A 15,348-nucleotide genomic window follows, 5' to 3' on the forward strand; every position below is an offset into this window, starting at 1 on the left:
AAACATTATCATTGTTAAATCTATCCAAAACTAAACAGAATTAAAGACTCAAACCAGTTTTCAACGCAACAACAAAAAGGATAGTCAGATTATTAAAATTTGGAGGATTTTCACTCTCCAGAAAGCAACTACATGCAAAAAAAAAATACAATAAATCTAAAATTGAAAGAGTTAGAAGCAAAGGAACCACATAATGAACCATCTAATTTACATAGTTTTCCTCATTTTCCCAAATAACCAAACAAGAATAGAGGCAAACGGAAAAGGAACCAGGACGCACAACACCATCAAAATTTCTTAAAGCTGAATGACTTTCCTTGGTCCCCTGAAAAAAAAAAAAAAACTAACAAACATACAACAAACCATTCATAACAATACAGTGACGAATACCTGCTTCCCACATTACAAAAAATCATAATAATCTCATGTTCCACAAAATTGTTCAATTTGTGTACGTTCTTCTTTCTTGGGAACCAAACAGAAACATAAAGCCCAAAGCTAAATATCCAACACAGAAACAAAAAGTATAAGAAATCAGCTAGCCAAAACCTACAGCTATATAAATTTTAAAAAGAAAAAATAAATTCTAGCAAACAAGCTAAGCTTCAACTTCATAAAAGTTACCCAAATATCGACAAATTTTCTAAATATTCTTACAAAGTGTCAATAACCAAACAGAAAATGAGACTCAAATTCTTCGAACAAGAAAATAAATGATTAAATTAATCGAAATCGAATCGAGAATCTTCAACAAGTAATAGACTGAAGAAACAAATAAGTATGGACCTCGATTGTAGAGCTTGATAGGAATCAAAGGCAGGAAAGCACGAGATTTAATATATTGATCGTAAAATTGATAGTTTCAGGGTCAAATTTGCAGGATTCATTGATTATTCTTTGAAGCAGATTGAGTAATGTATTACTAATTAAAAAAAGCCCAAAAATGATGTGTTTCTCAACAGTCTTTGCATGAAATCGGCGAAACGCCTCGGCCGGTTATGCAGAACGAGGCCTAGCTTAGAGTGTTGAGTTGAGTGAACGAAATGACGATGGTGACCTAAGCTGCTTCAATTTCGGCCGTACTTCGACAAATTATAACCCATAAAATCAATTAGTTTTTCAAATAAATTTTTATAACTAAATTAATTATAAAATATCAAATAAAAATAATATGATGATAATTATTAAACAATGATAATAATTATATTCGTATTATCAATAAAAACAATATTAAAATTGTTTAGTATAATTAAAAAAAGTTATTTTATTTATTTATCATATTAATATAATCCGTTAACATTGTAGTAAAGATTTAATATACTCTTTAACTTAATTAATCTCTAACTCTTATATGTAATATTTAATGTTCAAAACTCAAAATGAAGCAAAAATATGTTTTTTCTAGGTATTAACATTAAGGGCAAAGGGCTATTTTTCAATAAAGTTTTAGTGTACTCTTAAAAGCATTAAAAAACTTAAATACTCATTTATAAATTAATTTGTATCAAAATTTTTTATTAAATGGAAGGATAAAATCGTTATTTTTTAAAATCTTAAAATCCTGAAAATTTATAATATTTCCCCTTCTTGGTTTAGAAAACTAACTTTTTCCTCTAAAATTAATTTTCAAAAGTGACATTTTTCCCCCTTTCAAATTTGTTAGTGACTTTTCAACTAATGATTACCGCTCTCTCCCTCTAGCACCTTCTCTCTGTTTAAAGTCATCTCCCTCTGATTGGATTTCGTTTAGATTCAAAGAATCTAGATAAAACTCTTTGTCTAGATGACAAAAACGTCATCCAGAAGAATCTTCATCATCTAGCCAACGACAACGCATCCAAACCAAGGATTCATCATCTTCGGTGTCTATCATTGGTCTAGATGAGTTGTCGTCATCCAAAAGATAATAATTCATCTGGATTTTTTGAATCTAGATAAAATCCAGTTGAAGGGAGAGGGATTCGGATGTAGAGAAGACGTCAGAGAGAAAGCCAATGCTAGGAGGGAAAGAGCGATGGTTGTTCGCTGGGAAATTTAAAAAGGGAAAAATGTCACTTTTTAAAACTTAATCTTAAGGAGGAAAAAGTTAGTTTTCCACATTAAAAGCAAATTGTTATAAATTTTTAAAATTTAGGAAAAAAATATGATTTTACTATTCCTTCTAACAAAAAATTTTAATAGAAGTTAGCTTATAAGTGAATATTTAGATTTTTTAACTGTCATAGTTGTGTTTTTGAAATTAGACTAAAACTTAGGTGAAAAATAATCCTGATAATAGTGTATTATTTGGTGGTGTTGTGTTGATTTATTATACATGATATTTTTATAGTTGTTTAAATGGTTTAATATGTGTTATTTTATGTTGATAATCGGTTTTTAACATTTAAAGAAACATAAAAAAGTGAAAACAACAAAGATAATTGAATGTGATAGGAATGTAATATCATTTATTAATATTGGTCTAGCAAGAGAGTTGATAGTTACCTACAATCTTATGGTTAAGGCTTTGGGTTTTAATTTTAACATGGAGTGAAAGTGGGATTTGTTAGATAGTCGGATAAAATTAGAATGTTTTAAAATAATTAGCCAGTCCAAAAATGGTTAATGTCTTTTTTATTGGCCCAAATTGGTAACAGTAAAATTTCAATGATGCAATTATTGGCGAGAGAGACAAAAAAAAAAAAAGAAGAAGAAGAAATGAACATGAAACCCTAAGCAAAATTTGAACGCCATTCAATCTCTCCTTCTTCAAAACCCAATCCAATCCAATCTTTCCTACAAGAAATGGATTTTGATAAACTCTGCTTCGTGTCATTCTCCCAAGAACGTCTGTTACGTCGCACTCATTTCGTTGGAGAACCTGAATCGGAAAGCGACAAAAACGATTCGGAAGATTCGCGAGAAGAAGAAACTCCCCAGGAATGTACCGGGATCATGATGGTGTCACCTCCTGAAAGTTCTGATGAAGACGATCAGAATGACAATGTTTCCTCTCACGATATCGATGTTTTTCAGACCCCGCCTGAAGTTTCGCTCATAGCTAGCTCCAATGGTAATCGAAATGATCGGTCGGTTGTCGTTAAAGAAAGAATTGCCAGTGGTTGTACTGACGGAGAAAATGCGGTTAATCTAGGGGCTGATACGGATCTAGGGTTTTCAGAGCTGGAGTCCCAGAAATTCAAAGGGGTAAATGAGGTAATTCATGGTGAGTCAAATGTCGTTAGCTCTTTGAAGAGAAAAGCGGTTGCTGATAAATGTTTAAGTGGGTCTCTGATGAAACAACCGAAACTTTTGGATGAAAATTTGATTTCCAAATCACCTAATCAAGTTTTAGATTCTGATGCAGAGGAAAATGAAGAAAGCATAATGAAATCTCCGGTGAATTCAAATTCTAATAGAGTTATCCACCGCACTGGTGGGTCTAAGTCCCCTCAAATTATTCAAATTGGCGAAGGAAGTTCTGCTAAAAGGAAGCTGTATTTTACAACTGAGGTTTTGGAGTTAGAAACTGAAGTAATCGATAGGGATTTAATGTCCGGGAAAGGTTTGGAAAATAATACAAGAAACGGTGAGGGAAATTCAAATTTAGGTAGAAAGAACATGGATGATATTAACAAGTTTAGGTATGTTGGTCCAAGTACTAGTAATACCTGTCAAACGGAGAGAAGAAGCCAGGGGTGCGGGCTCTGCCTGTTTCAATATGTGGGCAGCCAGAAGTAGATGCTGGGAAGGAATCAGATTTGGGAAAGAATCATGGTGAGATCACTCTTTTGGATGTGTTGAGGATGCTGGCAGCATAATGTGATTATGATATTAGTCTTGAGAATAGAAGTATCTTAGATGTTGCAAAGAGTCGTGGCATGACTTTCCCATAGATAATTGTTAAAAAGGTAATATCTTCTGTAAAGATTAAAAAGGAATTTATCCTATGTTTACTGCACAGTTTTGTAGAAATGTTCATGGTAGGAAACGGTAAAGGGAGCAGTTCTTCAGTGCGGAAATTGGTTTTGGATGGACTTTTGAGCGTTTAGAAAATTGCATTTTGGAAGTGCATGAAATAGAGAAAGTTGGATAATGACTGTGCATTTGTTTTTGTAATTGCAGCAAGCTTTGAAGCTGTACTTTTGAAATTTGCACTTGGAGATACTTCTTGTGGTTTCCCAACTTTGAATGTTAATGCCTTGTACTGGGATTTGGGAAGTTTCGTTTGAGTTGTAGAGTTAGTAGTTTTGGGGGCATGAAGACAATTATGTACAGGAAATTGTCTAAACCTTGATATGTAATTGCAGTTGTTCCTAATGGTTAATTCGGTGTCTATAAAGCGGTTGTGTAAAGTCAAGCCCAGTTCATGGCTCAAAATCAGACCTTTAATTGAAAAGGAATTTGTACTAAAGAAGTTTTCAAAGAAGAAACAGCGAAAAGGTACTTTTCTCACTGTTGCCCCTTGAAACAAGGAAATTTAGAGAATAATTATTGACATGTCCATCATATCTATCATATTCTAGGCATTAGATGTTAAATAGAGATTGTGACAGGGAACTGATTATTGTTAAATTCAAGTGAAATGTGGCTTTTCTCAAGTCAAGGTAAGAAGATGACAGCGCCAATTTGGCCCACTGAAGTGGCAAACACATTGCTTCAAGGAATGAACAATCTTGACTTCTAGAGTTTTCTTACAATTGAGCAGTTTTGAGAAATTGGTCATGACTTATACCAATCTTTTTCTTATTTAGCTCAAGAATGTTAGTGTTTCAACACTATTGAATGAATATAAATGGTCATTAATCTGCCCAACTGGAAAATGCATGATCCAAAACACATTTGAGATTTAAGATAAATATAGATGTGTATCAAACGTTCAACTATTTTGCAGAAATTCCATTGCTCCTTTAGAGTCTATATTTTATTGGCAACCAAACTAGGGATTCAGCTCTTTTCAATCTCATGTGGAATGGTAAAAAAATATCTTGATGCTTCGAAGAACCATAAAAAGATTTAGTGGGATGCACATTGCCTGGTATTTTCCTTAACTCACTACAGAGAAGTTAAGAACCGTGCAATATACTCCAAAAGGCATAAATTTTGAGTAAAAATTAACTCCACATGCATCCTAAAAACCTATAATTTCTTTTTCACGTAGAAAAGTGGGCAAAAATATAGCAAGCAAACAAAAGGATTGTCGCAAAAGTTACTTTGCAAGTGATAAATCTACAATTTGCACACATAATTCTGAAAATTACCACCTCTACTGCATTTTTTAGCTTTATATTACATTCTTTGGTCAATCCTATACAAAAAAACCCAGCCATTACCTCTGAGCATTCCATATTTTAAAAGGTCAATGGGAAAACAGCGCAACCAGCAAACCTCATTCACAAATGTCTTAGTATTTGGCATGCAATATATGTGGATCTCAGTCACAGGATCTGGATGAAGGAAGACTTATAAAGCCTAGCAATCCAGTACCATTTGGCAAACACTACTATGGTCGGGCAGGATTTGGATAAACTGAGCTACTACTAGTGCTAGCCTGTTGGCCAAAACTTAGAGCTGGGTGAAGGAGCTCTGCCTGAGGGAATGAGCTGTTGGATGGCACGTCCAGCAGCAAATCCTGATCAGAACTTTCATCTACAAAATTGAGAGATTCCAGCATGAGGGAGCTACTGTCAGTGGGCAAGGCAAATAACCTTCTTGGACTAAAGCAAGAGCCATCACTGTCTACGAGTTCCTTGCTTTCATATGTAGACTTCATGATCACCCTTTTGGGGCTCTTCATCATACTCTTTGCTTCTGAAAGCACAAAGACAATGCTTAGAGAGAAATTCCAAAGTCAATTATTATTATGACTAGAGAACACAGTTGATATTCCGTGTTAAATGACGTATTTATCATTCCATTATAGGAGATGTTCTTTAAAATGAAATGAACCAACACGATTTCTGGTGTTGAGGGAGGGAGATGAATCAAGTTTCTGACATATTATCTAATTTTTAGGTGAAGGATAGTCTCTAAGTCCATCATCTGCTTGAAACTCTAGCCCACAAATCAGTTTTTCAAAATATCAGTAGTGGTCATGTGCATCAAGACCTTGAGAAATTTTGAGGCCTATGTATGCAACTCTACATTTCCATGCTGTAATGGATCAGTGTCAATACAGGATGTATCCTCTCTCATAATGTACATATATGTTAAGCCATGAACCATCAACAATTTTTGCCAAAAGATAATTGGAAAATATCTCATAAAAACGATAAGGATACTTTTTCTATATTAAACTACAGATGCTGAGATAGAACCTTGTATCGGGGAAGGATTGATTTTAACCACATTACACAATATTAGTACATTTATATTAGTTAGATACTTAAAAACCCTTTAGCACAGAGAACCCTACTTATTATAGTCTTGTTTGGTTTCCCTTTTTTTATGAAGAGCCTGTGTTTTACCTTCCCACTTTGGGATTCAGTGTCACTGTCCAAACCTCATTATATGCCTTGAGAAGAACATAATTGATTAAGCTCTATTTCATTTGATAAGTTCAGCTAACCTGGAAATTTCTGATTTTGGCTGTCACGTGATCTCTTGAAATTTGATACATTATTTGATGCAACGGCATTTGGCCCGCTTGCAACAATAGACGCTCCAGCATTACTTTTACACTTCTGCAACCAAAGGAGGTAATTAATGCCAAAGCATTTGCCAATTAACTGAAGAAAAGAATCAAATACATTATATATTTCAATGTGATAATATCCATACTTTAAGAGCTTGATTCAAACCTTGAGTAAATTATAGTGTTCCACCCATTTGGATGTCGTCAAATTGGAAAGTGAAAGCCTTTTTAAAGTCTTGCAGTCTTCAGTTGATGCTCCTTGGAATGATAAATCAAAGACACCTTCTGCCAGAAGTTGCTGAAAGGAAGTTAAGTTCTCCTTGAATTGAAGGCTATCAAACATACTTTTGAGGCTGCAGATGCAATGATGAAACATATACAATGTGTCAACCACCACACACAATCACATAAGTACACAAATATTTGCATATGAATAATATGGCTGTCACTTGCTTTTTATAACATGATTTGATTTCATTTCAGAGGCATCAGTCGCCATTTGATTGAGTATGGAATTAAATGAAATGGTTTCAATTTACTAAAAAGATCTTTAACTTTGCCTGCATTTATGTGAATTCCTTTGTGGCAAGCAATTTTCAAATACATCACGTCTTTTTTATTTCTCTTCAAATGAAGTTTATCCATAGTTTCACAATTATTAACAAATAAAAAAAAATCTCTATGTTCATTGCTATTCATAGTATGAATAAACATACAAGACAAAGATATTAACTTATCCGGAAATTTGTCAGTGTCAAGTGGGGCAAGATACTTCAGTAGTTCCTTCTGCTCCTCACTTGTCAAGTGTTCCCTAAACTCCTCAAAGTTGAGAATATCCTGTACCAAGCATGCATGTTGATCATGATATGTCACAACAAATATAAGGATAAAACTATATAAGAAAAATGACAGCAAATTCAAGACCTCAAGAATTGTAAATAGCGAATATGCATTTTGCATTCAGTAAGAGAATTATGAGCAACCGTGTTAATTAATAAAATAAGTTACCACCCCTAGCAACATATGCGATAACTCATGCTGTATTACGTAATACTGACTTTAGGAAAACCTTCAAACATGAGCGAAATTTGTTTGAAACCTAATCAGTATAACAGTCATACTTAACATCAAGTTCAGGAAATAGACAAGGTTTATGTACAACCACCAAAAATAGAACAGAATTGAACTTACATTTAAATTTATATCACATAGTGGTGAATTATAATTTCCCAGGACTTGTAATTTTTCATGCTGAAATTTGTCCCTGCAATTCCACCAACACAGAAAAGCTAACCAAGATGAGATTCACCTTCAGTTTCAGAGCAACATTTTCCTGAAATGTCCCTACTGTTCTAACTGCCATAAATACAACATTCCCACATATTTAAAAAATACAACAATATGTATATGTAGCCCAGGTAATGAAGTTACTCCACCATTTGAACTTACCATACAGTTCATTGCTCACACTAACCTTCATATTTGAGTTGATGAATAGCTACATAACCAAGACAGCCCTAATTTGCCTTTGATTCATCTTAAATACCTCTTGTCAATGGTGAGACGAATGCCATAGTTCATTTTACAGTTATATTGCACAGTTAACTTAATGTATGTGGCAAAAATTTTAAAACAAAAAAATATGTTGTGATAATAGAGGAAAAAATTGAAGGTAGCAGTATATGAACCCTTATAACCAACAAAATGTCTTTGAAAAATTATGAAATTATGTTGGAAGCAATTACCTCTTAAGTTGATCTTGTTGCACCCCTTCTCCAATAGGGTTCTTGGCTTTGTCCATGCTACTACTTGAGAAGTTGTTACCCATGTTATAATTATGTACAGGGAGGGTCAGTGAACGTGAATATGCCTCATTTGTCGAGTATTGTTTGTTTTCAACTGACAGGGAGCTAGCTTCAGATTCCTCATCTCGAGCAATTGAACTTGGATGTCGAATTAGAACACTTCCATGACCTATCTCAACAGAAACCATTGGTGTTTCACTCTCAAAAAGCAAATCCTCTTCTGAAGATCCAGAGAAGTATGAAGACTGTTGTTCATGTAAAATAGTATACAAATCTTTGGTAAGTTTCTCCACAGGAGATGGTTTTGGACGATTGACACAGGTCCTCTTTTTGGAAGGCACCAATGAGTCCCATACATTTGACTGGGCTGGACCTGAAAAGGAAAAACAGCAGAAAGTTTAACACAGTAAGACTTATAGATTATTGAGCTAATTGCATCGTGAACTAGATACTCATGCACCCAATCAACAAGCTTCCAGCAAAACAAAATTTTCGAATTTCAATGCCATTCCATAGTAAATTCACAGCATATCATTTTATGGTGAAGCAAACTCAATAGTAATAGCTTCATTTCTTCTCTTTGTAAATTTTGACTGCATTATGCAACTCTATAATCAGTTTTGTCAACATAAGTCTACAACAACTCTCACTTTCTTAGTTCAACAGGGGGAAAGAAAAATAATTTTAGTGTCCACCCAACCTGTCAAATCACTTGCATCTGCACTGCCAAATTGTACACAGCTCTCAGAATTAGATATGGCTGAACCAGAACTGGACCTATTACTTGTATCTTCTTCAACAACCTTTCGGAAACCTTGGTTGTAATCAGGGACAAACCCTCCAGCTGCCATATAATCATGACTTGACTTTCGTTTGAGAGCTTTCACGTCTTTGTTTTTGTTTAAAGATATACTCTTTACTCTGGCAACCCTGTGATCCTCATAGTCATCAGATTCAGCCCGTGCATGAAGTGGGGTATAGTTTGCAAGTGTTCCCTTTGTCCTCCACCGAGATCCACATGCATTGCACAGTACTGGCTTCTCAGGAGGCCCATTGCGCCAAAGAGGGTGCCTATTGAACCAAATAATATTCATTTTAAAAGAAAAAATATGTATACATGATCATGATTAAAGATGTAATATAGTATAAGAAGATGAACTACTAATCACAGTAGCTTCATTATCATTCCATATAATTGTCATATAACTGCAAAGCACCAGCAGCTATAATTGTTAATAAACAATAAACATGAACTGTCATTTATTAGTATGTCCAGAAGGAAACAAGCTATAAAGAAGAACATTAGTTCACAATTGTCCTGCATTTTAATCAACCATATATGCAATACTTGCAGGCCTGGATTGTTAAATAATAATGTACACCTATTGAGTAATTCATAACCAAAAAAATTCAAAAGCAGCATGTACTGCAGTGAAACACAGTGATGGATTCACTAAGCCATCGCAGAACCTCAAACCATAACTCACTCTATTGTGGTGCCCGGATTCTTTTAAGTATCTTTATTACACTAACCAATCCAGAATACAAAGCCATGGCTGCAGCACATCAAACCAGAACTTACTCCATTGTGGTGCACCACTTATTTACACATCTTTATAACACTAACCACTTCAGAATACTACAATAAACAATTCAAGATTCCATTGAACTCAGAATTGTCACTGGAGAAAGAAAACATAAGAAATCCCGAAATGGCAGAAATCTCATCATTTGCAAAAGGAGGCAAACATGGTTACAAATGGATGTAAAATGCTTCCCAGTATACTCCCACTTATCAAAATTTCTTCAGGCTTGAACAACCATATATCTAACAATGAAATAGAATTTTCTTCACTGATGCACCATTTGGATTTTTCTTGAGAGATTTATTTTCAGCAAAACCATTTCTGAGTGTCCAGCTCACCAAAATCTGTCCAGCATTTTTTAAACCTTGCCACATTTCAATTTCTAATCTTAACAATGGGGCCGGAATAAATATGATAACATTTATTGGTAATTAGATCAACTCTTTACACCCCAAATGTAACTAATCATACAATGTGATGAAAGATAATCAAAAGATGTTTAGCATCTTCATCACACTTGAATTCCCCACAAAAGAAGATTTATATATAGCCATGACTACTAACACACATGGAAAAAGAAGCTTCTCTGGAATGTCTTTTAGGGTTGAACTTTCCACAAACTAAAGAGATTGATCTCTCAGAGAGTTAATATTACAACCTCAGCTCTTCCAACAAAAGCATAATATACCAAGTTTTGAAATCTCAAAGTAAACTTAGTGGCACTGACAAACAAGTAGTAATGACCTTTACATTTGAAAACACTTCAAGAAAAGCTTAAATAAATCAAATTGAATAGTGTAGAGGTTTAAACAGCAAAACAGTTTTCCTTCAAAAGGAATGCAATAAGGAACAAAAACTTATATTGATTAAACACATGGAAAAATAGTTTAGAATAAGAACAAGAGTAGTAGTTTTATGAAAGCAGTTTTCATAAGCTATTGGGAAAATAACAGACTAACAAAGAGAAACAAACCAATTCAAGAGGCAATTGGTATGTACTTTCAGCTATAACACTATTCTGGATTCACTTGTAAGCAATTACCTATAATTGATCTTTCAAAGAACCAGAGCTTAACATAAAATACATTTTTTTTCTTATATTGAACCATTCAATCAGCACAGGAAAACTTCAGTTTGACTTGCTATTTGGGTTCCTAAAAAACACATGAGAACCATTTACCCATCTGATTTAAAATTACTAACTGATCAATTTGGTGGAAGACAGTCAAGGAACGATGAAATTAAGAAAGTAAATTTAAGAAAAAGAACTGAATTCGATAAGAATTTGAACTTGAAATCAACATAGATGTTGAAGAGAAAAGAAGCCCTCTAGTTGCAAATCAATACACAGACACAATATCATCAGATATATCTGATTTATAACTTTCTTTTATATTATTTATATTCCCTTCATCATACAATTCTCAATCCAACAAGCAATATAAATGATATTTATTTATCAAATAAAAATTAGGAACATAAATTTTTTTTTTCTGTGGAAATGATTAAAGAAAAAATGGAGAACAAGAACTCACTTGTAACTCCACAGTGATAGCAAGGACCTTGCTTGCCCATGTCTCTTCTCTCCTTTTTTTTTTTTTTATAACTTAGAAGAAAAATAATTCAGATAAAATTTTACAACAACAAAAAAGCAAAAATTTATTTAGAAAGAGTTGAAACAAAAAGAATAATTTAAAAAAATAGTGAAAAATAACTTTAAATTATGTTTCCTGAAGCCTTACAAGGCATATACAGCTGGGTACAAGAAGGCTATTTTCTGAAACAAAGCCAGAAAGCAAGCTTGCTCAAGAAAAGCAGAAGCCAAAGACCCAGAGAGTATTTTCTCAAGTTCAATGTGTTGATAGTTTTTATTTTCATATATGTAATAAAATCAGAAAAATAAAAAAGATAGAGATGTGTATTTCAGGTGAAAATCTGTACAATCTAATGGAAGATGGAGAAAAACTCCATAGAAAGAGAATCTGATAAATATTGGTAAAGAAGTTGAAAGTGAAAATGTGAGAGAGAGAAGGAAGGGGGAAGGAAGAAGAGTGCTTGTGTCTATTTGTTCTTGTATTGTAAATCTTCATCTTTCCTTACCTTTTCTTTTCATTTATTATTATGTTATTTGAAAGAAGATTTCATATTGGTTTAATATTTATTTTGTTACTAAAATTATAATTCTGTTGACTATAGATTTTTCTGGTTTTGTATTTAAAAATCCCCATAAAAATAATAAAGATAAAATAAAAAGCAATAAGAGAACAACCAAAAAAGGTGAAAAAACCAAAGAGACTTTGTTTTTCTTTTTCTTTTTTTTTTTAATTTTCTTTTAAATATTAATTTGTGGTTTTATGTTCTGTGTGAACAATGATGTTGATGAATAATATAATTATATGGTTATTCATCCAATGGAATAATCCTAGGCTCACCTATCAGCGTGGTGATTCGTGGTCACGACATACATGTGTCATCATTTCATTCGCTGAAACCTAAATGTATATCAACTACGCCCCACTTTTTCTTTTGCTTTTGTTGTTTTTGATTAGATCTAACGATGATTAATGGAGTTGTCATTTAATGTAATTCCACTCCCTTGTCAGTTTAAACACGCAACCTTGTAAATTAGCTAAACATAAAGCATCACCATGAAAGGAAGATTACAATTTTTATTTTTTTTGCCCGTAATATAGAATTTTTTTTATGAATTAGAATTATTGAAAATTCAATTAATGAATTTTTAAAACTGAAAAAGAAAAAAATTAAAAAAAAAAAAAACTATGCCCAGCCCATGACGCATAGTGGGTATCCCATGAATTTGACTCATCTTGGTGCCATGTGATTTTCCTTCTTTTTATTTTTTTATTTATTGGGTCAGCTTACTTTGTGAATAATTTGGTCCACCCACAACTCCAAAGTTGTACAAATCTCATCTCAGCCGTCTGATTGAATTATTTTTCCACGATCAATAAGATTTTGACTCGAAACCAAGTTCAGTGAATTTTCTATCGATCCGACGGCTAAGAATGACAAATTCTTTGGGCTTTACCAAAGATTTAGTCAATAAAGAAAAGTCTTGCCTTGTAAATTAATTAAATACAAAAATATCTCTACTATGCTTTCCTATGTAATGCTTATACGAATCTTTTCGTCACCATGTCATCCAGTCAGACCGTCCATTCAATCACAATTTTCCAAGATGTGACCAATCACTGAAATCTAAATTATTGACATTAAATTTTAATAAAATAAATAAATGATTATCCTTAAGTAGAAATTAACCTTTTTAAGTATTTTAAAAATAAATAAATAAAAGGAAAATGGTTGGTTAAATTAAGGGTAGAGATTAAATGAAAGTTAACACGTGGAAGGTAGAGGATGGTAATATTTGGTGGTAGTAGTGAGCGTAATTGGTGGGTCCCAAGGAGAACTCACAAACTGTTGGCCCTGTTCGACCACTTCTACGCTTCTCTAGTGTATGTTGTTTCCATTCTCACTATGACAACTTTCATTTCTCTCTCTCTCTTTACGAATTGGGTGTTAAAAATAACGTTATGCATACGGAGTTTTCTTTAGGTTATACATAATTTTATTTTGGATAATAACTTTATTATTAATAATAGTGTAAGGCCAAAGGATTTATTCTCATTCAAAGTATCATATTTTTTTAAAATTATTATTTTTTAATTTTAAAAATCTCATTTACTTATTCATAAACGGTTAAAATTAACAAAACTCTAATCTTTTAAATTTTTTTGCTCATTTTTTCTCTTTAAACCCTAAAAACTAACTATTTTATTTCTAGATTAAGTTTTAAAAAATAACATTTATCCTCTTAAATTTTAATTTTCAAACTCCAATACCATCGTTGACGGTCTCTCCCTCCCGATACTTCCTCTCTCTCTCGATGTTTCCTCTCCATATGACAATCTCTCTTCTCTCACCTGAACCTTTGACCAATGTCAATTGAAGCTGAAAAGATAAAGTTTTTCGCCTTCTTGACTTCAATCGATATTAACCAAGGGTCCAAGTGAGAGAAGAGAGATTATCAGAGAGAGAGAAAACATCGAGAATGAAAGGTCATCAACAATGGCACCGAAAATAGTGTCAAAGTTTGAAAACTAAACCTTAAGAGGGAAAATGTTATTTTTTTAAAATTTAATCTAAGGGAGAAATGATTAGTTTTTTAGGTTTAAGGGAAAAAATAAAATCTCAGTTTATTTTTAATATTATGTATAAAATGACGATTTTATCTTAAAACTAATAGACTTAACCACTCATGGATAGATAAATAAGATTTTTAAAATTAAGAGATAAAAACTTAAGAAAATAAGATACTTTGGGTGGGAATAAGTCCTTTGGCCATAGTTTAAAAATAAAATTGGGATTTGTCAATCCATTTTCATCTCATTAGACCAACCAAAAAAAAAATGTGTTAATACAAATAATCACCTTCTTAAGCATGTGTTTATATATATATATATATATGTTACTATAACAATTTAAATGTTGATTGGAAGATGCCAAAATGATAATAATAATAAAGAAAAAGAAGAAAAGGTTAATTATTGATAATAAATCTTGGATAATCCAACAAATCAGACAGGCTAGACACAAGTTGGCGGTATCTCTAAGGTGATGCTTAGAAAAAAAATTAACTATAGCTATAATGGAAGGAAGACTTTATAAATTAAAATTAGGTGGTTGCATTTACTCATTAAAAAAAAAAAAAAAGTAATACTATGTTTATTTACTTTAAATATATAAATATATATACATTTATATATGTCGTTATGTGATTAAATACTATTTTATCTTTAATTCAAACTTATCAAATTATATAATAATACAAGTTAAATATATACCTAAAATAAATATAAATAGTTTTATCGGAATAAAATACAATTGTTACAAATCGATACAACTTATGTGTTATTATTGTTTATTATCTATTAACTCAATTTTGTTGTTTATGTCAACATTTTGGCATAGGGAATTGAAGGAAATGACCTTTCAGTCCTTTTGTAAAATTGATTATATTGTACCAATTTAATGTACTAATAAATGTGCAATCAGACTTATTTCAAATCAAATCTTTTATAACAAATAAAATTTATTATTATTTTGTTCGAGAAAAAATGTCAAACTAAAAAGTTAAAGTTAGAAGAAATTTTTTCTATCAACTAAGAAATTTCGACACATATTTATACTGTTAGGGTTGTTGTTGTTATATGGAATGGCATGATTATGCCAACTTGTATTAGAAATGTTTGTTGAAACATTTCTAATTGTAGGGTCAAATATTATTGAAAGTTTATTTAAGAATTCAAGCATAGAAATTTGC

General features: G+C 32.3%; 1 protein-coding gene across 1 annotated transcript; it reads right to left on the bottom strand.

Annotated features, from left to right (window-relative positions):
- Positions 1-5,108: 5,108 nt before the first annotated feature.
- Positions 5,109-11,895, bottom strand: LOC123211473 (GATA transcription factor 26-like; the record flags this gene model as incomplete). The annotated part of the gene is made up of 8 exons (XM_044630226.1): positions 5,109-5,790; positions 6,548-6,662; positions 6,780-6,966; positions 7,347-7,450; positions 7,805-7,877; positions 8,359-8,791; positions 9,119-9,489; positions 11,747-11,895. Coding segments are annotated over 8 exons (1,740 nt in total), but the record flags the coding sequence as incomplete, so codon positions are not given.
- Positions 11,896-15,348: the final 3,453 nt, after the last annotated feature.

The sequence above is a fragment of the Mangifera indica genome, chromosome 3 (assembly GCF_011075055.1).
Source record: "Mangifera indica cultivar Alphonso chromosome 3, CATAS_Mindica_2.1, whole genome shotgun sequence".
NCBI classification, from domain to species: Eukaryota; Viridiplantae; Streptophyta; class Magnoliopsida; order Sapindales; family Anacardiaceae; genus Mangifera; species Mangifera indica.